Consider the following 26213-nt stretch of genomic DNA (forward strand, 5'->3'; position numbering starts at 1 on the left):
AAGTAGAATCAAGCAGAATTTGTCTTTTTATGTCTGGCTTGTTTCACTTAGCATGTCTTCAAGGGTCATTCATGTTGTAGCATGTGACAGGATTTTCTTCCTTTTTGAGGCTGAATAATATTCCACTGCATGTATCTACCATGTTTTGTTTATCCATTCATCTATTGATGGACATGTTTTCACCTTTTAGCTATTGTGAATAATGGTGCTATGAATATTGGTGTACAAATAACCATAGTATTTCTTGAATACATTCTTCCTCTTGTTTTTTTGGCCGCGCCTTGCGGCGTACGGGATCTTAGTTCCCTGACCAGGGATTGAACCCCTGCCCTCGGCAGTGAAAACACAGAGTCCTAACCACTGGACCGCCAGGGAATTCCCACTTGAATACATTCTTGTTGTAAACAAACAAACAATACAAATAAACAATCAATACAAATAAACCAGTCTTCCTTATCTACTTTTTCAATTGCAGACCTCACTTCAAAGTTTATCAACGTGGAGGGTATCTCTCTAGAGATAGATATTAGATGTCATTGTTGCAAGTTAACTTATTTTTTCCATTTAATAGTAGATCTAGGAGAGCTTTTCCTATGAGTATTTATAGATTTGACTCATTATTTTTACCTGTACTGTAGTATTGTCTACAATAGATGTACCATAATTTATCTAACCACTGTGTAGTGATAAACATTGGAATTTTTCATCATTAAAACAATGATACATGGGTTAAGAGTATAAGCATTGAAACTTGTAATAGATACTGCTAAACAGTTTTCCAAAAAGACTGTGCAAATTTATATTCACACCAGCTGTGGATTAGGTGAGCCATTTCCCCACAATGTCACCAGACTTGATATCATCAGCTTGACGGATGAAGACATTTTCTTGTTTTGCTTTGTCCTTACTTGATTGCTAGTGAGAGCGATCACCTTTCCATAAATGTGTTGCCCAGCTCTATTTTCTTTTTTTCTGAGTTTCTTAATCATGCTTTTTGTTCATCTTCTATTGAATTGTCTTTTTCTTATTGGTTTTTAGGCGTTCTTTACTTGTATTTTGGATATAAATTATTTGTCTGCTATGTATTTGAAATCTTTGTGCCTTGAATGCCTGCCACTTGGCTGAATTTTCTTATTTTCTAATAGTTTGTCAGTTAATCTCTTGGGTTTATTTAGGTAGAGTGTCACATTGTTTACAAATCTCAACAGTTATATCCTTGCCAATATTTACCCAGCTTACTTATTTTTCTTATTAAATTGCATTGCATAGGATCTCCAGATAGATGCTGAGTGGTAAGAGTGATCCAGGCTTTCTTATTTGATCCTGACTGTAATGCTCTAATCCCCTCCCCCTTCTCCTCCCACCCTTCCCTCTCCCCTTTCCTCCTCCCCCTCCTCAGTTAAGTGTATTGAGGTACGATTTACATTAGGTAAACATTCACCCTGTTTTGTTTTGTTTTTTCCGGCTGGGCCTGCGGGATCTCAGTTCCCAGACCAGGGATTGAACCCACGCCCCCTGCAGTGGAAGCGTGGAGTCTTAACCACTGGACTGCCAGGGAAGTACCAGCATTCACCCTTTTTAGTGTATAGTTTTCACCGCTGCTTCTTAAATTCCATGACTTCCTCTTGGATTTACTTCCTCTGTTAATTAGAATGTCTCCTCAAATAATTCTTTCAGGTAGGGACTGTCGTTAAGGATAGTCATTTTCCAAGCCCTTGCATTTCTCAGCATGTGTTCCTTTTGCCTTTACACCTGAATGCAAGTTTGCCTGCATTCATAATAGTATTCCAAACTATCTTTGAAGACATTCCTCATGGCCTCGCATTTAGTGTTGTTGGTGAGAAGTCTGAGGCAAATTTGTGGGTAATCTGTTTTTCCCTCTTGTTGAAGCTTTCAGTTTTTGTGTGTGTGTGTGTGATATGCGGGCCTCTCACTGTTGTGGCCTCTCCCGTTGTGGAGCACAGGCTCCGGATGCGCAGGCTCAGCGGCCATGGCTCACGGGCCCAACCGCTCCGCGGCATGTGGGATCTTCCCGGACCGGGGCACGAACCCATGTCCCCTGCATCGGCAGGCAGACTCTCAACCACTGCGCCACCAGGGAAGCCCTGAAGCTTTCAGTTTTTAAAAGCTTTATTCTTTGCATTCTGAAGTCACAGCCAAGTTTGCAGATGAGGTTTTGTTGTTTGTTGTGCCTGAACCTAGTGTCCTCTTCATTACTGTGACATTTTCTTTTGATTATTTCTTCAAGTATTTCTTTCACTATGTTTTCTCCTTCCCAAACTTAGATAGTTGCTGGAACCATGTCTCAACTTGCCCTGCCTATTCTTATTTCTTGGTTCTTGCTGGGTTCTGGAAGTAGTCCTTTCTTCCAACTAATCAACAGCTCCCCAATTTTTCTCTTCTTTGGCTGTTTCCGTTCTTCTGATCAACTCTTTTTTTTTTTTTTTTTTTTTAACAATCATCTTTTCATTTTCATGTGCTCTGGTTGGTTCTTTTTCATAACAATCTGATACGGATTCATAGATGTCATGGACTCATTCCATGCTTTTTAGAGTCTCTGTTTCCTTGTTCTTTTAAGTTTCAGTTTTCTGGTCTGTCAGAAGTGGATGGGAATTGACCACACACACTTCAGATTGGATTAATTAGCCAAAGATCCATAAGTGAGATTATAACACAGAGCAGGATTGAGCTTGGTTCTAATTGTCTAAGGAAACACACAGCTGTCATTAACATTGTCCAAGTAAGGCAGGTCTTGCCAAATTCTTTTTTAAATTGAGACATAATTCACATATCATAAAATTCATCCTTTTAAAGTGTACAATTTTATGGTTTTAATATATTATTGAAGTTGTGCAATTATCGCTATTATCTAGCGCTAAAACATTTTTGTCACTCCCCCCAAAAACACCCCATATCCATGAGCCGTCAATCCCCATTTTCCTCTCCCCAAACCCCTGGAATTTCATATACATGAAGTCAAACACTGTGGTCTTTTGTGGCTGCTGTCTTTGTCTAGCATAATGTTTTTGAGATTCATGCATGTTGTAGCATGAATCAGGACTTCATTCCACTTTGTGTCTGAATACTATTCTATAGTATGGATATATCACGTATTGGTTATCCATTCATCAGTCAATGGACATTGGATTGTTTCCACTTTTTGACAACTATAAATAATGCTGTCAAAAATATCTGTGTACAGGTTTTTGTGTGGACATATTTTCTCTTGGGTGTATATGTCTATGAGTGGAATTGATGTGTATCGTACGGTAACTGTTTAACTTTTGGAAGAACTGACAAACTCTTTTGCAAAGGGGCTGCACCACTTTACATTCCTACCAGTACTTTATAAGGGTTCACATTTCTCTACCTTCTTGCCAACACCTGTTATTGTCTGTCTTTTTGGTTATAGCCATCCTAGAGGGTGTGAAGTGGTATATAATTGTGGTTTTGATTTGCATCTCCCTAATGACTAATTATGTTGAGCTTCTTTTCATGTGCTTATTGGTCACTGTTCATCTTCTTTGAAGAAATGTCTATTCAAATCTTTTGCCCATTTAAAAATTGGGTTGTCTTAGGAATTCCCTGCAGGTTCAGTGGTTAGGATTCCAAGCTTCCGCTGCAGAGGCCATGGGTTCAATCGCTGGTCAGGGAACTAAGATCTCACATGCTGTGCAGCACAGCCAAAAAAAAAATTGGGTTGTCTTTTTATTGTTGAGTTGTAAGGGTTCTGTATATATTCTGGATGCTAGACCCTTATCAGTTGTATAATTTACAAATATTTCTCCCATTCTGCAGATTGTCCTTTCACTTCCTTGATAATGTCCTTTGGAGCACAAATTTTTAAAAATTTTACAAAGTCCAATTTATCTATTTTTTATTTTATTGTATGTGCTTTTGGTGCCATATCTAAAACACCATTGCCTAATGCAAGGTCATGAAGGTTTACCCCTATGTTTTCTCTTAAGAGTTTTATAGTTTTAGCTTTTATATTTAGGTCTTGGATCCACTTCGGGTTAATTTTTGTATATGCTGTGCGGTAGGGACTCAAGTTCATTCTTTTGCATGTGGGTGACCAGTGGTACTAGTACCATTTATTGAAAAAAAATTATTCTTTCCTCCATTGAATTATCTTGGTGCGCTTGTCAAAAATCAATTAATCATAAACATATGGGTTTATTTCTGGACATTCAATCCTGTTCCACTTATATATATGTCTATCTTTGTGCCAGTACCACAGAGTCTTTATAACTGTACACTTGTAGAAGTTTGAAATCAGGAAGTGGGAGTCCACCAACTTTTTTTTTTTGCACGTTCTTTTCTTGCAAGTTTGGCTCTTCTGTGTTCCTTGCACTTCCACATGGATTTCAGAATCAGCTCATCAGTTTCTGCAAAAAATCCAGCTGGGATTTTTTTTTTTTTTTTCTTTTTGCGGTACTCGGGCCTCTCACTGTTGTGGCCTCTCCCGCCATGGAGCACAGCCTCCGGATGCGCAGGCCCAGCGGCCATGGCTCACGGGCCCAGCCGCTCCACGGCATGTGGGATCCCCCCAGACCGGGGCACGAACCCATGTCCCCTGCATCGGCAGGCGGACTCTCAACCACTGCACCACCAGGGAAGCCCCCAGCTGGGATTTTGATAGGGATTGTTGTTGAATCTTACAGATCAATTTTGGAAGTATTGCTAGCTTAACAATATTAGTTTTCTAATGCATGAACATGCAATGTCTTTCCATTTATTTAGGTCTTCTTTAATTTCTTTTAATGACGTTTTACAGTTTTCAGTGTACAAGTCTTACACTTGTTTTGTTAAATTCCTTCCTAAGCGTTTTATTCTTTTCGATGCTATTGTAACCAAAATTGTTTTCTTAATTTCATTTATAGATTGTTTATTGCAAGTGTGTAGAAATACAATTTATTTTTGTAAATTGATGTTGTATACCTCAACTTTGCTGAACTCGTTTATTGGTTTTATTTTGGGGGGATTCATTAGGATTTTCTATATATACAATCTCCAAATAGAGGTAGTCCAATCTGTCTGAACTGGATGCCTTTTATTTCCTTTCATTGTCTAATTTTCCTGGTAGACTCTCCAGTATAATATTGAATAGAAATGATGAGAACCAACATCTTGTCTTGTTCCTGATCTTAGGGGAAAACTTTTCAGTCTTTCACCATTAAATATGATGTTAGCTGTGGGTTTTTTGTTGTTGTAGTCCTTTCTGTGGTTGAAGAGATTCCCTCCAGTTTCTTGAGAGCTTTTATGAAAGGATGTTACATTTTGCCAAATGCTTTTTCTGCATCTATTGAGATGATCATGTGGTTTTTGTCCTTTGTTGTATTAATATAGCGTATTACACTGATGGATTTTCATATATTGACCAATCTTTCATTCCTGGGATAAATTCCACTTGGATCTTGCCATGTCACTAATCTTTTTTGCTCAGGATTTACATATCTCTTCCGGAATAATTTGTGCTAATAGTCTATGAGCTGTCACTTAAGAGACTCTTTACAATCAGGGCCCTTCTTGTTTCTGAAACAAACTTAGTGTCATCAAGGCCACATTCTCATAGAGACAAAGGGAGCAGTCACTGCCTAGGTCTCCCTGATCAATTTCTCTGCCTCGAGCTTTCCAGAGAGCTGTTTCTTCCTGCCACTCACCTTCTGACTCTAGTTTATACCCTTATTTCTAGATATGTGATTCTTAAAGAGTGGTCCCTGGACCAACACGATTAGCATCACTTGGAAACCATCAGAAATACGAATTGTGTGGGACTTCCCTGGTGGCGCAGTGGTTAAGAATCCTCCTGCCAATGCAGGGGACAGGGGTTCGAGCCCTGGTCCGGGAAGATCCCACATGCCACGGAGCAACTAAGCTGTGTGCCACAACTACTGAGCCTGCGCTCTAGAGTCCGCGAGCCACAACTACTGAGCCCGTGTGCCACAGCTCCTGAAGCCCGCGCCTAGAGCCCATGCTCCGCAACAAGAGAAGCCACCGCAGTGAGAAGCCTGCGCACCGCAATGAAGAGTAGCCCCCGCTCACCACAACTAGAGAAAGCCCGCACGCAGCAACGAAGACCCAACGCAGCCCCCAATAAATAAATAAATAATTAGAAATATGAATTGTGGACTTACTGAATCAGAAATCAGTAGGGCTCAGACTCTGTGTTTTAACTGGCCCTTTGGGAGATTCTGGTGCTTGCTAAATTTGAGAGCCATTCATAATTATGACACTCAGTTGGTTGAAGGAACCCACAGATCCATTTTCCTGTACTCTCCTTCAGGCATTGAGTTTGGTATCTTTCTTTCACATTGTTGGTTTTCCTTTTATATTTAGTACTATTTGGATACATACTGCACCTCGTGTTTGCAGTTAGCCCGTCTCTGAGTGATGTGACATGTCTGTTGACTGCAAGGTGCTGTCATCTTATTATTGGGAAGGGTAGGAAATGCTGCAGGGTGGCTTGAGCCATTCGCTTCTGCTTTGCCCCTCTTGGGTATTTTCAGCCCCGCAGGGTGTCCGGTCCCTCAAACTCAGCCCTTCTCACACCTGGGGACAGATGCCTCTGCTTGGTACAAGCAGGGGTTGGTGGGCAGGGTGAGCGGGGAGCCCAGTCACCTGGCTTCTCTACCATGGAAGCCCGGACAGTTGCAAAACCTTCCTTTGTTCCTGTGTTCTCCGCCCATGACCCTGACATTCCCTCTGAGCTGCCCCTACCTTTGGCTCCAGACCTTTCTTTACAGGGTTGAGGTTATGGTTTCCTCTCTCGTGGCCTGGTTTTCTGGGCATTTGACCTTAGCAGTCACACAAGTCTCCATGCATAGCAGAGTCTCACACTCGAGTTTATGCTCTGCTGTTACCATCTTGAAATTCTTAGTCATTTTGAACAAGGGGCCCCACAAACTATGTAGTCAGTCCTACCCCCCTCCATCAGATCTCTCTGCCTTCTGCCTTTTGAGGGTACCTCAGAATTTCTGATCTGCCAGGACATCCCTTCCTGTTTTACAATGCTACTAAAGATTACTTCATACAAAATAGTTAATGACGTTTTCTGGGGGTACGGGACAGGAGAAAAAGGCCGGATCTCGTTGCCAGTTGGCCAACTTTATCCAATCCTACTGTGATGGTTCTAAAATATAAATCCAGTAACATCATTCTGCTATGGAGTCGGCAACTAGGTGTTTGTTGGCTGCAGAAGGAAGTATAGGGACTTCCCTGGTGGCACAGTGATTAAGAATCCACCTGCCAATGCAGGGGACACGGGTTCGAGCCCTGGTCCGGGAAGATCCCACATGCCATGGAGCAACTAAGCCCGTGCACCACAACTACTGAGCCTGCGCTCTAGAGCCCACAAGCCACAACTACTGAGCCCGCATGCCACAACTACTGAAGCCCATGCGCCTAGAGCCTGTGCTCCAGAACAAGAGAAGCCACAGCAACGAGAAGCCTGCGCACCACAACGAAGAGTATCCCCCGCTCACCACAACTAGAGAAAGCCTGCAAGCAGCAACGAAGACCCAACGCAGCCAAAAAAAATAATAAGTGCATAAAAATTTAAAAAAAACAGAGGGAAGTATAACCCCCCCCCCCAGCCTGGCATGTGAGGCCATCCTGGTTCTAGCCTTCCTTCTAACAATTATAATTGTCTAGGGTTAGTACGTTCCCCATCCCTGCAGGAGTCAAACAGCCCTGGAATGACTACCGTGAGGGAGGCTACACAGGGGCTGTCAGGTCATTGCTAAATCTGGCGATCTCAAGGTTATCTCTAATATTCATGACTTCTGGGCTATACCTCTCGCTTCCCTTCACGCTGTGTTCCAGCCAAATGCCCAGGGGCTGCTTGCTGACTCTCAAGCCCACTTGAGCTCTGCCTGCTTTTCCCCTTGCCTTTCCCCTGATTTCCTCTCCAGCTCTCGTAATCCTGTGCTCTTCCCCAGGGGGCCTCCCCGATGGCCCAGCCTCTCCCAGAGCACCTCCCTCTTGCTTAGCACTGCTTACTTGGGCCGCCCCTGCAGCGCTGACCCGTCTGTTTGCAGCTGTGCCTTTCTGGGTGGTGATGCTTTGCCTCCTTTTCTGAACCCGAAGCAGTGAGGTGCTCATCACGCATTCGTGCCCTCCCTCCCTCACTTATGCATTCAGGACACACATACTGGTACTTACTCTGTGTCAGACCCTGTGCCGGTCAATGCTGGGGACACGTTGATGACTCAGAAATGGACTCAGAATTGACTGGCTCCCAGACTTGGGGGTGGGGCGGTTCCAGGCTGAGCTAATTACTCTAACGAGAGTGGGAACAAGGTCCAGAGGGATCAGAGAAGGACACGGAGCTGGAGCTGAGATGTGAGGCATGAAGGAGGCCTTTTGGGGCTCTGGACAGACCCGTGAGGGTGCAGCAGGCAGAGGGAACAGCAGGTGCAAAGGTCCGGAGGGAGGTATGAGAAGGCGGGGACATTTGGGGAGCTACTCAGAGTTCGTCTTGACTGAAGTTGGGATGCTAGGCATTGGGCTGGGGGGGTGGCCAGAGGGATGGGGGGGTCTCAGAGAAGAGGTAGGAGCGGGGAAGCTGAAGGGAAGGCCTTGAACATCAGGAGTGCCCCTGGGGACCCACGGAATAGTTTCAGCAGGAGGGACAAGCTACATTTTAGAGAGATCATTCTGGAAGCCAATGCAGAAGATAATAAATAGGAGGGACCAGGGAATGAGTGTAGAGGGGGTTGTGATGGGCCGGGTGAGAGGTGATCAGGGTGAATCTTGACCTTGCAGCTCAGCAGAGGCTCAGTGTCTGGGGAGCACCCCGAGCAGGGGGGAGCTTGTGGGTCTTTCCTTCTCAGCCCCACTGCATGAGCTGAGTTAGCAGGCTGGCCAGAGCCTGGTTTGGGCCCCCAAGGCCTGGCAGATCACAGGGCTTCAGTTGCCCCCATTCCTGCTCCATGGGGCCTGCTCAGACCCTTTCTGGCATATCAGGAGGAGAATTCCCGATTCCTTCTTCCCCGAGGCCCAGTCTGCCTGAATTGCTCCCTCAGCGGCCACCACATCCTCCTGTTTCAGGTGTTTGGTGAGAGCGTTTCTGTTCTTGGCCACACATTTTGCTTCTCTTGCTCTCAGGGAGCTCACAGTTTGTTGGAAGGGGATTGGAAAGAGGAAATATAAAATCACTCAGGAAACCACGGGCGGGATATGGAAGCATCTTCTTGGAGGAAATGATGGGGCTCAGATGCGCGGGGGTATGAGGTTGGGACACGCAGGATTAGTGGGCGACAGAGGCCCTGCCCTCCCTGTGTAGCCTGTCGTGTTTGCGGGAGTTGCTGGCAGCTTCTGCATTTGAAGAAAGCTCCAGCCGAGGCGAGCCTATTGGGCCCAGGGGCCCTGGAAAGCTTAGGCCAAGTCGGGTCTCATTTAGACAGTGGCTGAAGCAGCGGCACATCTGGTTAATCACCCTCGTCCTGGGAGCCTGCTAATCAGGAGGCCGGCTTCACCGCGCTCGCCTGCTGGTGGCTGGGAGGGACGGCGGAGCTGGATGCTTTTCCCCAGCAGCCCTTACAAACAATCCCTTCTCCATTCCCCCTGCTCTCCACTCCTCAGCCCCTGACCCCCCGACTTCAGGAAGCACTGCCCACACTGCCTGCCTGAGCCATCCCAGGAAGCCCCTGCTCTAGAAAGCCCCTCCCCCAATAGGGGGCAGAGGTCATGGGAAGAGCCCCCAGCAGATGTGAGGGTGTTGAAAGGGACCAGATATAAAATTGGGTAAGTGACTTTATCCTTCTGAGCCTCAGCTTCCTCTTCTGTGAAGGCACCCTTCTCCGCACAGGTGTGAGATCTTAGTGATCGAACAGGTGGGAAAGCACTGGGCGAACCACAAGCTCTGCAGCCCAGGGACAGCCTTTCTGGTTTCCACAACTGAGCCCGCACTGCTGGGGCCGGCCCTGACCTCCCCAACATTCTTCCTTCTACCCAGGTAACACCAGTGTGAATCCTGTGTACCAGCTTCTCAGTGACATTCCCTCCTGGCTTCTTTCCGCCTCTGCACCCCTGCTTCCCCGCTACCCCCAGCTTTAATGACCCAGCTCCACTCCCCCAGCAGGCATTATTGCCCACTGAAGTCCTGCCTGGGCTACAAATCCTATTTCCTTTATGATAATGAAGTATTGCTTGGTAGCAGCATCTTGTAAGCCAGCTAGGTGAGTTGCTCTAAGGGCCTGGCCTGAGAACAGTGAGGTGATGAGCTAGACCTGGCCCATTGCCTCCCCTTCCCCCAGGGTCTGGCACAGAGCAGGTACTAGAGAAACACTAGAGGTGTATGTGTTGTAGTCAGGGCTGTGACCAGTGTTCTGAAAGGACTGGGGCTTGGGGTTTAATGATCTCAATTCTGAATGATTTTGTCTTCAGATCTGTGTTTTGTAAGTGCCGCTTGATGGGACAGTGGAGCGTGTGCTGGGGCTGGGAGCTTGGTTCATGCGTTGGGCCGCCTCCCACCCCCTCCCTGCCTCCCAGGATGGGCTCTTGGCCTCCCGCTCTCCTGCCCTCTGCCACCCAGCTTCCTCCTCCCTGCACCTGCCCAGAGACAGCTACTGTCCTCCCCCAAGCAGGGGCCTAGGTGCCAGGACGGTTGGGGTCAGAGGCATGGGGCCCAGTGTCAGTACAGAGCAGCCGTCCCCACCCTGGGCTGGCAGAGCTGCGGTGCCTTCAGCGGGTGACTCAGAGAGGGCAGGCCTCTCACCCACCCCGTCCAGGGTCCCAGAGTGTTTTGATGCGGAGGGTGCAGTACCCTTGGGGGTCACCTGCCTGCCTGGGGGGTCGGGGCAGCAGGCAGTGGGAAGGGTGGACGCATGGCCCAGCTTTCCTGCTCTCGGTCACGGCACGGTGCCAGGGTCCAGCAGCTGGCGGGAGGGGGACTCTGGTAGCTGATGGCCCATGTGCCTGGGTGCCACGCTGAGAAGCGGGCGCCCCCGGGCACCTGTGAGGGTCTACACTCACCCCTCAGGTATCCCTGTGCACGAGGGAGCACACATTAAGTAGCAAATAAAAAACACCAGGACAGGTCAGGAAAGGACAAAGGGAAAAACAGTATTTTAGTACCTATAACAGTTATTTTTTTCTTTTTTCTTTTTTTTTTGGCTGGGCCTCATGGCTTGTGGGGTCTTAGTTCCCGACTCGGGGTTAAACCTGTGTACGCTTGGCAGTGAAAGCGCGGGTCCTACCTACTGGACCGCCAGGGAATCCCCAGGTTTTTTTATTTTTTTGCTTTTTGAACGAGGGCCCCTGCCTTTTCATTTTGCACTGGGCCCTGCTCATTATGTAGTTGGTTTGGGGCACAGTAGAAATGGCAGGAGACTTGGGTTTGGAAGAGCTAGTGAATCCCTCCGCCTCTCCAAGCTGCAGTTTTCTTATCTGCCCCCGGCCCCGCTCCCCTACACCTGCCTTTCCTTGGTTCCGCGTGCTGCGGACGCGGTCTCGCTGGCTGCTTGCAGTGTCCTGCTCGGTCCTCTCCCGGTCAAAGCTATGTTTGCCCCGAGGCTCTCAAGTCGTGGCTCTGCCGCACCTTCCCCAGGGTCGCTGGGTCAGAGCGAGTCTCTCCCTCCTCCTCTCTCATCTCACCTTGACTTTTTCATCTCCGCGTCCCCCACAGCCCCTGGCACAGTGCTTGGCAGATAGATAAATAGAAGGGGTTTTATAAGTGAGCGTCTTCATCTCGATGGGAGGCATCTGTCCTGCTGGGTGACGGGAGCCGGCTTTCCCCCTGGACTCAGCTGGTGCTCAGACAGGATGCTCGTGTTCCGTCCTGACCTACACATCTGACATCTGATGTGGGATCTCCCTTGCTCTGTCTGCATCAGTGCTGCTCTGGCACCCGGGGAAGCGGTCTGCGCGCACCTTGTCATGCTGTCGGGGGGCTACTCTACGAGGGTGCCCAGGCCTCTGTTCTCCACCTGGGCCTCTGTGGAGCACGGGCTCTGCCATGACCCCTGGGCCCGGGGAGCACTGTGAGCTGGCACCCAGCACTAACCATTGAGTCTCTCTACCTGACTCCACCTGGAGTCATGATGGTGACAAAAGAGATGAGGTCTTGAGCCAGTTGTTAAAAGTAAATAAGTAAATGAAGCAACACTAAGACCACTCCTCACACCTTGAATGGCTCCTGTGTGCTGGGCTGTGTGCTAAGGGCTTTACACACATTAATCATTTGATATTCACAATAACCCTCTGAGGTAGGTAGCACTCCTGTCCCCATTTTATAGATTAGAAGACTGAGGCAGGCAGAGGTTAAGTAACTTGTCCAAGGGTACACGGTTACCAAGATGTGAGTCCAGGTGTTTAACCTAAATGCAGTACAACCAAGGACTTTCAGTACTTGTAGGGTCCTTAGAGAGTACTGGACCCACACTGGATTGTGGGAATGAGGCCCAGAGAGGGAAAGTGACTTGCCTCGGGTCACACGGTGAGTCTGAGTCCATGGGAACCTGGAAAGGAATCTCAGCCTCCTGACTCCAAGTCTATGCTCTTTCCATTCCCTACTCCTGCCTTTGAGAGTGCCCAGAGGCCCTGATCCCATGGAGGAGGGAGACAGATTAGGATTCAGGTGACATGAGCCATGAAGGCAGCCCTAGCAGGCAGAGGCTGCAGAAACAGGGTGATGGATTCCGGTGCATGGCATCTGGGATGGTTTATTCCCTTGGAAGGGAGTCGCCCATCAGCCCCTGGATTGTTGGCGGGGAGGTGGTGGCATTTCCTACACTGAAGTCGTCCTTGAGTCTGCAGGGGAGGGACCGGCAGCTTTGCACGAGGAAGGGCATTCAAGGCCCCTGGCAGAGGCCTGGAGCTGGCTTCTGTTTGTGCCCTGGAACCTTCCTTGGAGAACTGGGGAAGGTTCTCCAAGGAAGAACCTTCTTCTTCTTCTTGGGGAAGCTGTGGACACATTTTTTGGGGGGACTTCAGACTTGCTCAGGAAGCCGGGGATGCCAGACCTGGTATCTGTAGGTTCTGCCGGCATGGTCAGGGTCAGGAGAGAGGATCCCACCTGGGCAGCAGGATCCTGCCTCTAGCTAGAGTTTTCAGGCTGGAGGCATGACTTCTACATTGCTTGGCCCATGCCCTAGACTCCAGTCTGGCCACTTTTGTGCTGTCCCCCTGGCCCTGGACCCCTGTCCTGGCAGAGCTGGAGGACCCTTCAGCAGAGTGGAGTGAGACTGTCCATTGAACAGGTGTGTATAATCGAGGCCCAAAACATGGTGCCACAGAGCCAGGGCTAGGTCTCCTGATGCCAAGGGGCTCCCCTGGCTGAAGATCTCTGGGGGCCTCAGACAGAACTGCTGACCGACTGGGCTCTCAGTGGGCTGAGGTCAGCTGAGGGCCGGGGATTCCACTTCTCAGATTCCAGCCTCACTCTGGCCACAGAGAATTTTCTAGCTCCTGGGGTTTGGCTTGGGTCCCTTTCTGAGCCTTCCAGTTAGGTGGGGTGGGCTCGAGGGGAGCATTCACGATGGAAGGGAACTGGCCTTTGCTGAACCTGACCCTGTGAGTCCCTTGGGATGCAGAGCTGACCTTTGAGGACAAAGGTCCTGAGAATTGAGCCCTTTGAGGAAGGATCAAAGTCTTTGTGGAAGAGGTGGCCTTGGGTTGGTTCTCCACCCAGCCCGCAGGATACAGCGTGTTCGACAGAGAAAGATGGAAGAGCCCCAATGGTGTGCAGGTCCTTTGGCTGATGGAGATGAGGCAGGAAGGGGTGGGCAGAGGCTGGGGACATGGGCAGGGGCCACTTTACAGAGAGGCTTGCTTGCCAGGCTGAGAATTTGATGACGGCGAGTCACTGGAGGGCTTGGAGCAAGAGAGTGGCCTGGGCAGGCCAGTTTTCGAAAGATTAATCTGGTGAAACTAGAGGCAGAGAAATTTGACAGACCAATGTAAATGCTGGGGAGGTGAGTGTCTGTTAAGAGCAGCCCTTACTTCTGCTGCGACTGGGTGTGTAAATCAGAACATACGCCTCTCTGGAAAGCAATCAGGCAATAAACATCGGGAGCCTTAAAAATGTTCTTACCCCTTTTTTTTTCTTGCGGTACGCGGGCCTCTCACTGTTGTGGCCTCTCCTGTTGCGGAGCACAGGCTCCGGACGTGCAGGCTCAGTGGCCATGGCTCTCGGGCCCAGCCGCGCCATGGCATGTGGGATCCTCCCGGACCGGGGCACGAACCCGTGTCCCCTGCATCAGCAGGCGGACTGTCAGCCACTGCGCCACCAGGGAAGCCCTGTTCTTACCTTTTGACCCAAAATTTTCCTTCTGTGGCTGTATTTTAAGGAAATCATAAAACAGGCAGAAAGAGCTTCAGCCACAAAGATGTTCCTTGCAGCAGTAATTATAATGGTGAAATTTTGAAACTTTCTGCCAATAGGATAATTTAAAAGTCAACCATGATGTATCCTCTCAATAGAATGTTCTATAGCTGTTGGAGTGATGTTTACAGAGGTTTCGTAGCTTTATTTATTTATTCATGCTTCAACTTGAAGTACAGAAAGTGTATTTTGTGCTTCTTTATCATCTATGATACCTTCCACGAGCCAACCATTGATCTATTTGTTGGGGATACAGAGATAAATGACATAATCCTTGCCCACAGAGAGATGATATGATCTCAGTTGGCCCCAAAAAAATGTTTATGGAAAGAAGCCTGGAAGGAATGACATAGAACGGGGACCAGCAGTTTTCCTTCAGTCATGGGATTATAAGGAATCTTTTCCCTTTTGTCTGATGGTTGGTGTTTTTCAAAATATCCATAAGGATCTTGTGTTACTTTCATAATTGTAGAAAAAAAGCTTCTCATCAAAAGGAGGAGCTACTGCAATAGTCCAGGGAGACAGGATGGAGTTCTGTATTTGGGGAGTGGTGTGTGTGTGTGTGTGTGCGCGCGTTTGTGTTTGTGGGTGTTTGTGTGTATGTATTTGTGTGTGTGTGTATGTGTTTGTGTGTGTGTTTCATTTATTCATCCAACAGATATTGACTGAGACGCACTGTTTTAGGCCTGGAAACACACCAGTGAACAGCACAGAAACCCCTTCCACTGGGGAGTCCAAATCCGGTGGAGAAGGAGAGAGTAAGGAGGAGAGAATGAGGCAGATGGCCCCAGCACTCTGTGACTGACTGAAAGTGGGGACGAGGCAGGGAAAGGGGTCACGGGTGATTCCCAGGCTTGGGGAGAAGGTGGTGCCTTCACTGAGGTGGGGACTTGGGAACAGGGGCAGTTCCAGGACTCTGTCTGTGGTAGTGGTGCGCATGCGCTACCTGCTGAGCTGAGGTCCAGGAGGCGGTGGGGGACATGGGTCAAGGACTTGGGAGACTAGAGGCTGGCCTAGAGGCAGAGATTTCCAGTTGTCTGCAGGGCGGCGGTGACCCTCAGAGATGAGAGTGAGTGTAGGAAAGGGCCACCCCAGACAAGCAGCTGCTTTATGCAGGTGGGCGGAGGTGGCCAGGACACGCCTCCCCAGGCAGTGGCGTCAGGGCTCGGGCTTTGTCGTGTAGAAAGGGTCTGAAGAGTGGAGAGCTGAGTGTGGCAGGGGCCGGGCAGGGCATGAGGGGCTGGGGGTTCCCTGGTGCCCACCTCCGGCTCTTGGCTCCGGGAGGGGGCAGCTGGACAGGAGGGGCCAGTGGGGCCACAGTGGCCTCCCAGGGTCTGGCCGACAGTGAGGCGGAGTCTGCTCACCTCTCTTCTCTTCTCTTCTTCTGCAGGAGAAGGGAACGTGCCGTGCACATCCAGCATCCTCCAGGAGAAGCAACGTGAGTTAAACCTGGCCCCCAGGAGTCTTTTCTTCACCTTGGATGGGTCCAAGCTCCTTGGGCCGGGGGCCCCCTCATCCACTCAGGTGGTAGGGTCTTCACTGCTGTGCGGGCTCGGAGGGCCGGGGCCACTCTCTGCCCCAGGAGCTGAGCTCCACGGGCTCCCAACTTCCTACACGCTGGGCAGCTCGGGGGTCAGGGCCAGAGAGAGGGGCCTGAGGGGACTCCGGGGGTGTCCTGGAATCCTCCCTCCTCTGCCAGGCAGCCCAGCCTTCATCCTGCAGCTGCACAGGTGCGCTGGCAACCTGCTGCCTCTGGCCTGTGCTTGCAGTTTGGAACCAGACTTGAGGAAGCCTAGGGAACCAGTGCGGAGGGGCCGGTGGAGGCAGAGGGGAGAGAGGGGCTCGGACCAGGGTGCAGGAGACCTGGGCCCCCCACCCCTCCAGCTAACTCGCTGGGCAGCCTCAGCGCCTGCCTGTGGCCGGTCTCCTGGCCCGTCTGTACGTAGAGCCCCTTCTAGCTCTGACGTTCTAGCGCTCTCTGATTTTCCGTCGCTGCCTCTGTCTCCTGGTTTCCTTTGCTTGCACGTCTGGCTGTTCTGCCGTGTTCACGCTACTCCACAGCAGAGCCGACATTTACCGAGCACTTCTGGCACCTGACGTGGCGCTGGGTGTAAGGACTCGGGGAGCTTAGTACCTGCTCATTGAACCGCACTCCTGTTCTTCTGTACAAAATGAATGGCGCCATTTTCCGCAAACTCACGCCAGACACCTGGGCGTCCTTCTAAACTTCCCCTTCTCTGCCACCTTCCAGAGTCAGATCAGACCCCTGAGAGCATCCATTCTACCCGCAGCAGATCTCTCATGCCTCCACCCGCTCCATCCCCCATCCCTTCTCCAGCTGAGGCCACCATCTTCTCTCTTCTGGATGGATCCATCCTCCCATGCTGGCCTCCCTGCCTCTGATCTCTCCCACTTTGGTTCTCCCTCCAGAGTGTGAGAGAGACCTTCGTAGGAGGCAGACCTGTCCTCATGGCCTCCTGATGCCCTCTAGTGATTCCTCTCCGATAAAGGATGAGACCGGCCTCCGCATGACCCACCTGCCCACCTTCCCCACCAGCCCTCCCCTTCCTTTCCAGACGGACTTCTAGAAGGAGGATGCAGACTCCAAGCACAGTTTTCTCTTAAGCTAGTTGGCAAACTCGAGCAGTGCATCCAGCCCTGTGGAGGGGACACTAGCAGCCCCCTCCGCAGCAGATGGTAGGAAGGACCTGGGGCTCCAGAGCGATTCCCTTGGGACCCAGCCCTGTTGGCCTCTGCCCTCTACTCCATTCATCACTTCCTGGGTCAGGGAGCTGCGTCCGCCCCTTCCTGCCAGGACCTACTGTCATCACAGAGGAGGCTGAGGGCACAGCTGTCGGCCCAGTGGGCGTAGTAACGCTCCTTCCTCTGTCCGCTGGCTCCATCTCCAGGGAGGAGCAGCCTCTCCCAGGAGAGCCGTGGCTGCCTCACTCTCTCATCCCCCCCCCTCCCTTCCCCTCTCAGCAGCTTCACAGTGTGCAGGGCGCTGCACACTGATCTTCATGGCCACCTGGATGCTGGGAAAGGTTACCATCATTACAACCGGGTCACATTGAGAAGATAAAGACTAGGGGTAAATAACCTTCCAAGGAAGGTGCTCAAACACAGACCTCCATGCCCCTCCCTCTCCAGAGCTCAGTCCCATATCTGGTCTGAGCTCCCATTTTCCTGAAGTTTCTCCTTTCTGGTCACCCCAGGTACCCGGGGAGGTGCCCCATTGTCCCCTGTGTCACACGGGTACCCCCTTCAAGAGCCAGCTCCATGAGCCCCCCAAAAAACTTGGGGTCCAGGATGTGCACAGTAAAGTGCAAGCTGGAGAGACTTTCTCTACCTCATGTCCACCTGTGTGGGTCGGGGGGGTGGGAGGAGGGTGAAGATTCCAGGACAGGAGGACTTGCTGTTGGGCCCTCTGAGTTGGACCCAGTCTGTGTGGAGTACAGCTTGACCTGCACATGTGACTTACACTTGTGGTCATCAGATGGCTTTCTCAGGGCCAGTGCCAGGCTTCAGATGCAGGGGTGGGGGCAGCAGATGGTGCCCCCAGTGTGGGGAGGGTCTGCCCGTGGCCATGCCTGTTTGTTAGAGCTGGCTGAGCAGTGGGTCTCTGAACTTTCTCTCGTCCTTGACAATTGTCCAGACTGAGTCCCAGTCCTGGCCCCAGAAGGACCCTTGATCTTCATCCCAGACTGAGCCTCTACCCTAGGCACCAGCAGAGCCCCGATTTGTCCCAGGCTGTATCCTGGCTCCAGTCCCTGGTCCTGGACTGAGCTTGGTTCCTTGACCCCAATAACTGTCAGAAAAACCTGTGTGGTTGTCCCACAGAGGCAGAGGGGGAAGATGAGGATGCTCTCATGGGGGTGTGGCTTGACCTCACGTCCCACTGTCTGGGATTAGGGACCAGAGGAGCAGCTCTGAACCTCCAGACCAGCCACCAAGGGGCAACCCCTCCTGCATACCCTCAGCCCCATGGCCTCCCCAGCAGCCCTACACAGGCGTGGTGCACGAAGCCCCCTGCCCACGGCTGGCCTCCCCACTCCTCTGCCTGGTAACTGGTGTCTTTTCCTGGCCTGTGTGGGCAGCTTGCTGAGCACAGCTGCAGACGGGCTATATTTAGCGGCTTTAATGAGCTCAGGGTGGCAGACGTCCGCCTTGGGAGCACTTTTCTTGCGTGCGTGTGCGTATGCCTATGTTTGGCACGGTCCGTTCGTGTGTGTGTGTGCGTGCAGAGGGAAACGTGCGCCTGTGCATTTGTGTGTGTGCGTTAGCATGTGTGTCCCAGCATCAATGCAGTCATCTACACAAGGCTCCGTGTGCATCTGTGTGAGTCTGTGCCGCATCTGCATTGCCAGGGACGTGTGCAGCTTCTGACACGTGTAGGGGCACAAAATAGGAACAAATTATTAGTTCATTCGCTTGTTTGAAAAATATTTAATGAGTCTCTTTTATATGCCAGCACCTTAATAGTCTCTGGGGATAAAATGGAACAAAAACAAATCCAGTTCCAGCCTTTAAGGATCTTACAATCTGGGGGTTGGAAGACAAATGAAATAACCACAAAACTAAAAGTATAAGGATTAGTCCTAGGACACAGAAAGCCACGGTGCTTTCGGGAGGAGGAGAGTAAGAAGGGAAGGCCCCCAGGAGTAGGGAACACTGAGGTTTCTGTAGGGACTACCTGGGCACAGAGGGTGAGAGGAAGAGTCCAGGCATAGGGAACAGGATGTGCAAAGGCCCTGTGGCGAGAGGAACATGGGATCCTTGACAACTGTCAAAAAGGCCGACGTGGTTGAGCTCAGAGAGGGTGGGGCAAGTGGTGGGAGAGGTGAGTGGAGAGTCGGGCCTGTGGGCAGACCACACGGGCCTTGGTCAGGATGGGGAAGCCGCAGGAAAGGACAGTGTAGGCTGACATGATAAGATTTTTGTAGGGCAGTTAGAGTCTAGTCATGATTCGGTCAGGGGTTCTAGCAGGAAAAGGAAGGCTCTCGAGCAGCATGACTGGAGGAGAGTCCAGTAGGGGTTTCTTCAATCTCAGGTAAAGGAAACCCGCCAGGCACAGGACGATGCCCTGGGCCACTCCCAGCCCTGAAGGTCGCTGCGTGGAGAGCCACCCCCTCTGTCCCTGCCCCACCTGTGCAGGAGCTTGGCCTTCGGGAGGGACAGGAGAGGGACAGCCTGTGGTGAGCGGGCAGGGAGGGAGCCTCACTGGGGATGGTGGAGGTGGATCTGGAGGGGCGAATGGAGACCATACTGCACAGTCCACTGACTTATACATGAACAAACCACCTTTTCCTTTATTTTTCTATAAGCTCCTTTGTAATTTCGACTCTGCATACCCATCCGGCTGGACTCGTGACAGAGACCCCTCTGTGATTCCAGGGGTTTCCCTTTTCCTCATTTTCCTGCCCTTGTTCCAAAGCCCCCAGGGGAGGGTGGGGAAACAGCGTGTGCACGTGCAAATGTGTGCAGGAAGCTCTCCATCCACACTCGTGGATGCTGCGGGGCTCCGGGCCCCAGCCTGGTACTCCCTTCCGTCCTGGTCTGCCTAGGGGCCAGGCTCCTTGGGGCACAGGGTGGCCAGACCGTGAAAATCATTCTGTCTCCTCCTGGACTTGTGAGAGTCCCCCACGCTGTGAGGGCACCGCACCTAGTTCTGTCTCCTCCCCTCAGCCTGGGGCAGGGGGTGGGGATCTCTTTTTAGTCTCAGGGAACCTCTGTCTCCTCAAATCCCTTTCTCCTGGGGGACAAAAGGGCTTTTAATCACCCTGCTACATGCCCTTTGAAAAAATTCTTATTTTTAATCTGTCTCTTGAGTAGACCGTAGGTAGCACATGTACATGGTATAAAATTCTAAAGGAACGAAGGTGATGAGGGTTCCTCCCTCTCCCCAGAAGCCATGATTGTGACTAGGTTCTTCTAGAACATTCCAGAGATATTCTCTGCATATATGAGCATCTCCCTAAATATTCATTTATATATATATATATCTTTATATATACCCCACACAGATGGGAGCATTTGGTGCCTTCCACTCTGTACCTTGCTCTTCTCGGATAACAATATATCCTGAGTATTTTACTATCTAAGACATTCAGAAGGGCATCATTCTTTGCAACGGGTGTGTCATATTTCACGGTGGCCTAGTTTATTGAACCAGGTCCCTATTTATGGGCACATAGGTTGCTTTCTGTCTCTTGTCTATATCTTAGAAAGTGTTGGCAGTGGTTAGTGTTGTACCCATGTCATTTTGCACATGGACTTGGAATTGCTGGGTCAAGGGCATTCTGTATGTGGAATGACCTTGCCAGACTGCCCTCCACAGAGGCTGTACTGGTTTTTGCTTTCACCCACAATGAATGAGGAGAGGCTGCTTTCCCACACCCTGGGCGGCTGGGTGTTGATAACTGCTAAGGTGGAAAAAAAAGGCGTTTTAGAGTGATTTCAATGAGCGTTCCTGCGGTTTAGGGTTCTAAGGTTGAGCACCTTTTCATGTGTTTAAGGGCCCTGCCCCTCTCCTTTTCTGGAGCCCATGTTCATTTTGAGGGGATTACCGTCAGGGAGTGTGCTTTGGGGTTCCTTTGTGTGCTGACTTCCAAGCTGGGCCAGGGCAGGCTTGACAGGGGTTCCTTAGGGGGTAGGACCCAAAGGTTCAGGCAGGCTTCTGCTCCTGATAACCGCCTCTCTTCCCATTTCCTTCCCTGCCAGGGATAGCTCTGCTGGCAGAGCCAGTATGGAGGCATTTAAAAGACTGACAAGAACACCCCTTTCTTAACCCCTGCCTTTGTGGGATGATGCTTCAAGAGGATGAAAGAGCCCTTGCCGGGTGACCTGGGTTCAAATCCCCACCCCTTCACTTAACCTCTCTGAGCCTCAGTTTTCTCATCTGTAAAATGGGCAGAGCACCCCTGTCCTCCCAGGATGAATGTGAAGTTTGCCTGAGACGCTGGGCGAGGACTAGAAACTCAAGACCCATCTGAGAAAGACTGCATTTATGACAGAGAGTCACCAGATAGGGGACGCCAAGCCCTTCTAGCATCACTGTGTAGTGGCAGGAGAGGTTCTTATGGTTGTATATCTGAAAACTTCCCTGGGCCTGATTCAAGATGGGGACACTGGGTTCCCCCAAGGGGAGTGGCTCCTCGGAGCTATCCCCAAGCTCCCTTGGGGTGGCCAAAAGTGTGTTTTCAAGAGGCAGGATCTGGGGCCCAGATCCTAGCAAGGGACAGGACTTAGTGGGGACAAGCAACTCTGGGGGGGGGCTAACTGGCCCCTGGGGTTTGGCCTCATTAGCCAGATGAATGCAGGCTGACTTGATGGGCTTCTGACCCTGAAAGGCTTAAGGAGTCATAGGAGGGGCCTTGGCCTCTAGATCCCACAGCCCTGGGTAGACATCCCCTGCCAGCATCCCTGCCAAGTGACCACTTACACTCCTTGCTTGTACAACCTCCTGAAGGGGAGAGAACGCCCTGCCACTGGGCCAGCACGGGTCACTCTTGTACTATTGTAAACATTTCCTTAGTTGTGCTGAAATTCAGAACTCTTCAGAAACTATCCGCTCCCCCACTCACCCCAACTCTGTCTTCTGCTCCTGTGACCCAAACACAGCTCAGCTGGGATTTGCAGGCAGCAAATGTCCCATAGAGCCTGCTATTCCCCAGGCTGGGCCCCCTTCCACAGCTTTCCTGCCCAGTTATTGGGCTCCAGATGTGCCCTCAAAGTGACCTGAGCTGCAGGGAGCAGGACGGGGACGTCCCCTCCTCATTCCATAGTCTCTAGTGTGCGCAGCCTCAGAGGCTGACTACCTTTGGGGGTCCCATTACCCTGGCTCAGGCTGTTTGCAGCCTTTGGTCATGTGACTGGGCTGGGTCACACGACATGGGCCTTGATCCTGTGACCCTAGGGGCTTGAGAGATCCTTGAAGGCACCTGCTATATATCTGATTCATCTTGATACTTCCAGCCCCGACACAAGTTTGGGCAATAACCGATGGAGGAGGAATTGGCAAGTCATTTCAAGTTGGATTTTTAACCCAAATGCAGGATGGTGATTCACTCCTCGTGCTTCACATCCGTTCTTTCCTTCCATAAGCGTGTCATCTCCTCTTGATTCCCTCCTTAGCTGTCAGCTCCCAGAGGGCAGGGCATTTCACTGTGTTTTGTCTGTAGTGTTTGCATCTAGCAGAGTCAGGAGTAGTAGCTTGTTGACAATATTCTTATCGTAAACACGACACAAGCTGGGAGTGCATTCAATCGATGTATTCATAAATAGTTGTAAACTAAAAGAAATATGAGTTTGCTAGAGAAAAATGGGAAAATAGAGAAAAGCAGAAAGTTAAAAAAAATCACCCATTGTTCCACCATCCAGAGAAGACCACTTATAAGCATTTTGGTGTGCTTTCTTCCCATATCAGGCCTCCAACCCATCCTCCACCCCCTCCACCTAGATTGCTGGGGGGGTTTTTTTGTTTTTTTTTTTTGCGGTACGCGGGCCTCTCACTGTTGTGGCCTCTCCCGTTGTGGAGCACAGGCTCCGGACACGCAGGCTCAGCGGCCATGGCTCACGGGCCCAGCCGCTCCGCGGCATGTGGGATCTTCCCGGACTGGGGCACGAACCCGTGTCCCCTGCATCGGCAGGCGGACTCTCAACCACTGTGCCACCAGGGAAGCCCTAGATTGCTGTTTTTGCATAAAGCCAGGGGCTGGGGCACCGTGGAGGAGGGTGGCCTGGAGTCTGGCTGGTGAACAAAGTTGGTGGCTTTTTAATTGTTCTCTGGAGCCCTCAGTGGCTGCCTAGGTCAAGGGTGGGGGGAAGTAAGGAAGCAGGGCTCTGGGCCCCCCAGTCTTTTTCAGTCAGAGCCGTCCACTTTCACCTGTTCTGCAAATTGTTTCTAAGGAAAATTTCTAAGGAAAATTTCACTGGGCAAAAGATTTCATTATTTTAAAAAAGTTTTAAAACCATCCAGCACGGGCCCATTCTTTCCCTTGCTTCACACTGTCCCATCTGCATCGTGGCCCCATTCATGAACCTGCACTCCTTGAGCCACTATGAGAGCTGCGGGTTCCAACCTGGTTTGTCTTTCTGCCAGTGTCCCCTCCTCCCCAGATGCCCTAAGCCCTTGGCACTACCTTGGGCTCCCAGCCCAGTGACCCTGCCCAACAAGCAATGAGGTGGGGTTGGCCAGAGATGTCTGAGTGAGCCTATCAGGGCTCTGGGGGACCATTGCTTCCTTTTCTAAGGGTCCCCAAACACTTGTTTGTTAATTTGCAACAGGTCTTGCCTGGAAATTGACATGAAGCTCCCTAGATAGACTCAACCACTTTGAAAATCCAGGTGACATTTGCCACCTGCCATTTCTTGGTTCCTCTTCCTTCCTCTGGCATCCCTCAAAGCAACTCGCGCATCATGCCTGCAGGTCCCATTACGGTCTAAGAGTCTAATTCTGCTGGGCGTGGAGGCTTGAGCTCACACAGCATGCTTAGACTCAGGGAATCTCCGACTGCCTGACTCCTAAGAGGGAATGAGGTCTGACCCCCTCATTTTGCGGTCGCGGGGAGGGTGCCCGAGGTCACCCTCTGACGAGGGTACTCATTTCTCATCCCAGGACTTGTCCACGCCTGTCTCCCGTGTGTGTGTCCTTCTCCATGTGGGTCTACCTGGGGGATTGGGGCCGTGATCTGAGCCTCCTGCTTGCAGCTGAATGAAGCTCTAGATCTTCCCAGACATTTGTAGGTATATGCTGTGCATCTCACACAGAGCAAGATAGCCAAGCCATTGGGTTTATGCAAACACACACGTGTGTGTGTCTTTGCCCATGCATGTGCTTCCATGTGCTCTAAAGGATTAGATACTTTTGCAGATACGTCTCAGGACGTGCCATGTGGCCTCAAGCTGGGCCCAGCTCTGCTCAGTTGACCCCAGGAGTGACTAAGAGAGGTGGGGCGACTGCCAGGGCTGGTAGAATGGAGGGTAAAATTGAGGGGTCAGCTTTAGCCCGGGGGCACCCCCAGCACCCACTCCTTGTGGGTCCCAGTGGCGGGTGGCGAGGGAGATGGAGTCTTTGGGCGAACTGGGTGATGCTTTGCTTAGGGTGCTGAGTGCATGGGTGACGACCTTGGCTTTTGTCTTGAGAGGAGTGTAGCACATCAGTGATTAGAGGGATGATCATGATTTGTGCCTTTCCAAGGATGTGATTAAGCAAAAATAGCCTCTATTCTTCAGGCGGCAGGAGGCGCCACGGTGAGCTGGGGCGGGGGGTGGGCACTGGTCCTGGTGCCAGGGCTGGCAGGGGTGCTGGGAGCAGGCGTTGTAGTAGCTGGCCCGCCTCAGAGCTTGTCACAAAACATTGTCACAAAAACAGTTGTGGGCTCACCCCGCCCAGATCTGGGCACGGCAGGGACCCAGCCTGAATAGCGCCATGCAAACAGCAGTGAACAGGAAGTGGGAAGAAACAGGCAGCCTGCTAATGAGGTCCTGGGGCCCCTGGAATGTGGCTCCCCACCACCCAGGAACCCCTGCCAGCAGCTCTTGTCACCAGAGGCTCTGGGGAAGCCTCTAGGGGCAGAGTGATAAGGCCCCGGCCAGGAAGCTCTAGAATTCCCAGAGGTTCCCTGATACCACTTCCCTGGTGGATGATGCTCCCCTGATCCCAATTTCTCCTGGGGGTTTGACAGCATAGAGATGTCTCACAGGTCATGTGTACCCTGGGATCTTCACTTGCAGTAAGTTTGCACAAAAATGTCATGCTAGGTCCTGACCACTGGTAAACCTTGCTCTCAAGGGGTCCACAGTCTGATGAGGAAATTAGACAAATAATCTCACAGCAGCAAGCCAGGCCCAGCCAGGCACCCTGTGAGATAACCATCTCTGCCTGAGTAGATCTGAGAAAGCTTTCCAGAGGTGGTGACAATTGAGCAGGTTCCTAGGTTAGGTAGGAGTTTGCTGGTCTGCAGAGGGAGGAAGGGCTTCCCAGGCAGAGGGCTCAGCATGAGCAAAGGCATGGAAGAGTGAAAGAGTTGTGTTTCGTGGGTGAGTCAGAGCCAGTGGCCTCAGTCACTGTGGTGGGAATGTCTGGTTCTTAGAAGAGCAGAACCCTTGTGGGCAAGGTACTGGCAGGTGGGTTCTAGGCTGCCTTTCTGTTGGTCTACAGAGACCTCTTCTAAGACTGAAGATGGGGAAACTCTGGTCCTGTTAGTCAGCTCTCAAGGGGCCAGAATCCAGATCTGGCAGGCCAGGTCTCCCCACCTCCATCTTCCAGAGCAAAGTATTTCTGGCTTTTGTGCATTAAAAGGAAGCCAGTCTCCATCTTCAAACAGCATGGGAGGCCAGACTCTTCCCCTTGGCTAGGGAAGGGGTGAGGGATGCTGAAGACAACCCTGCTGGTCTCCCATCTCCACTGAGCCAGGAACTGCCTCAGCATCATTCGTGGCCAGGACGCAGCACAGATTTGATGCCCAAGGCATCACATGGGCCCCAAGGGAGCTGGCCACAGGAAGATCAAGGATGCGGGTGCTCTCGGTCTGTGTAATCAGTGAGGGTGCAGGATGCAGTCCCCACATACTGGAGGACATGGTGCCCAGGAGATGGCAGGACCCTCATGTCTTCCCTGCAACTTATTTATAGCCTCACTATGGTAATTTGTGGCAATCACAGCATTTAATTCTGTAATCACACTGCAAGCAGGCATCCAGCCCAGTGAGGCTGGGGAGCCTGCCAGGGCTCAGGGAGGAACTTGGGGGCAGGGCAGGAGTGTGGAGGCGGTGATGTCCCCATCAGCCTCCGGCCCCATTGTGTCAGCTGTGGCTCTGGCTGTGTGCCCCCCGATGCACCCTGGATAATAGTAATAATAATAATAATAAACTATTAACATTTATAT

At 51.0% G+C, this 26213-nt stretch overlaps 1 protein-coding gene across 1 annotated transcript in view; it reads left to right on the top strand.

The window, feature by feature from the left end:
- The window catches only part of PITPNM3 (PITPNM family member 3), a gene marked incomplete at its 3' end in the record, with an annotated part of 86053 nt that overhangs the window by 31261 nt on the left and 28579 nt on the right, over positions 1 to 26213 (top strand). The window contains exon 4 of the mRNA XM_081219142.1: positions 15717 to 15764. Coding sequence (XP_081075268.1) covers positions 15717 to 15764 — 48 coding nt within the window. The remainder of the gene's footprint in view (positions 1 to 15716; positions 15765 to 26213) is intronic.

This window comes from Mesoplodon bidens (assembly GCF_964165515.1).
Source record: "Mesoplodon bidens genome assembly, chromosome: 19".
In the NCBI taxonomy this organism is placed as follows: Eukaryota; Metazoa; Chordata; class Mammalia; order Artiodactyla; family Ziphiidae; genus Mesoplodon; species Mesoplodon bidens.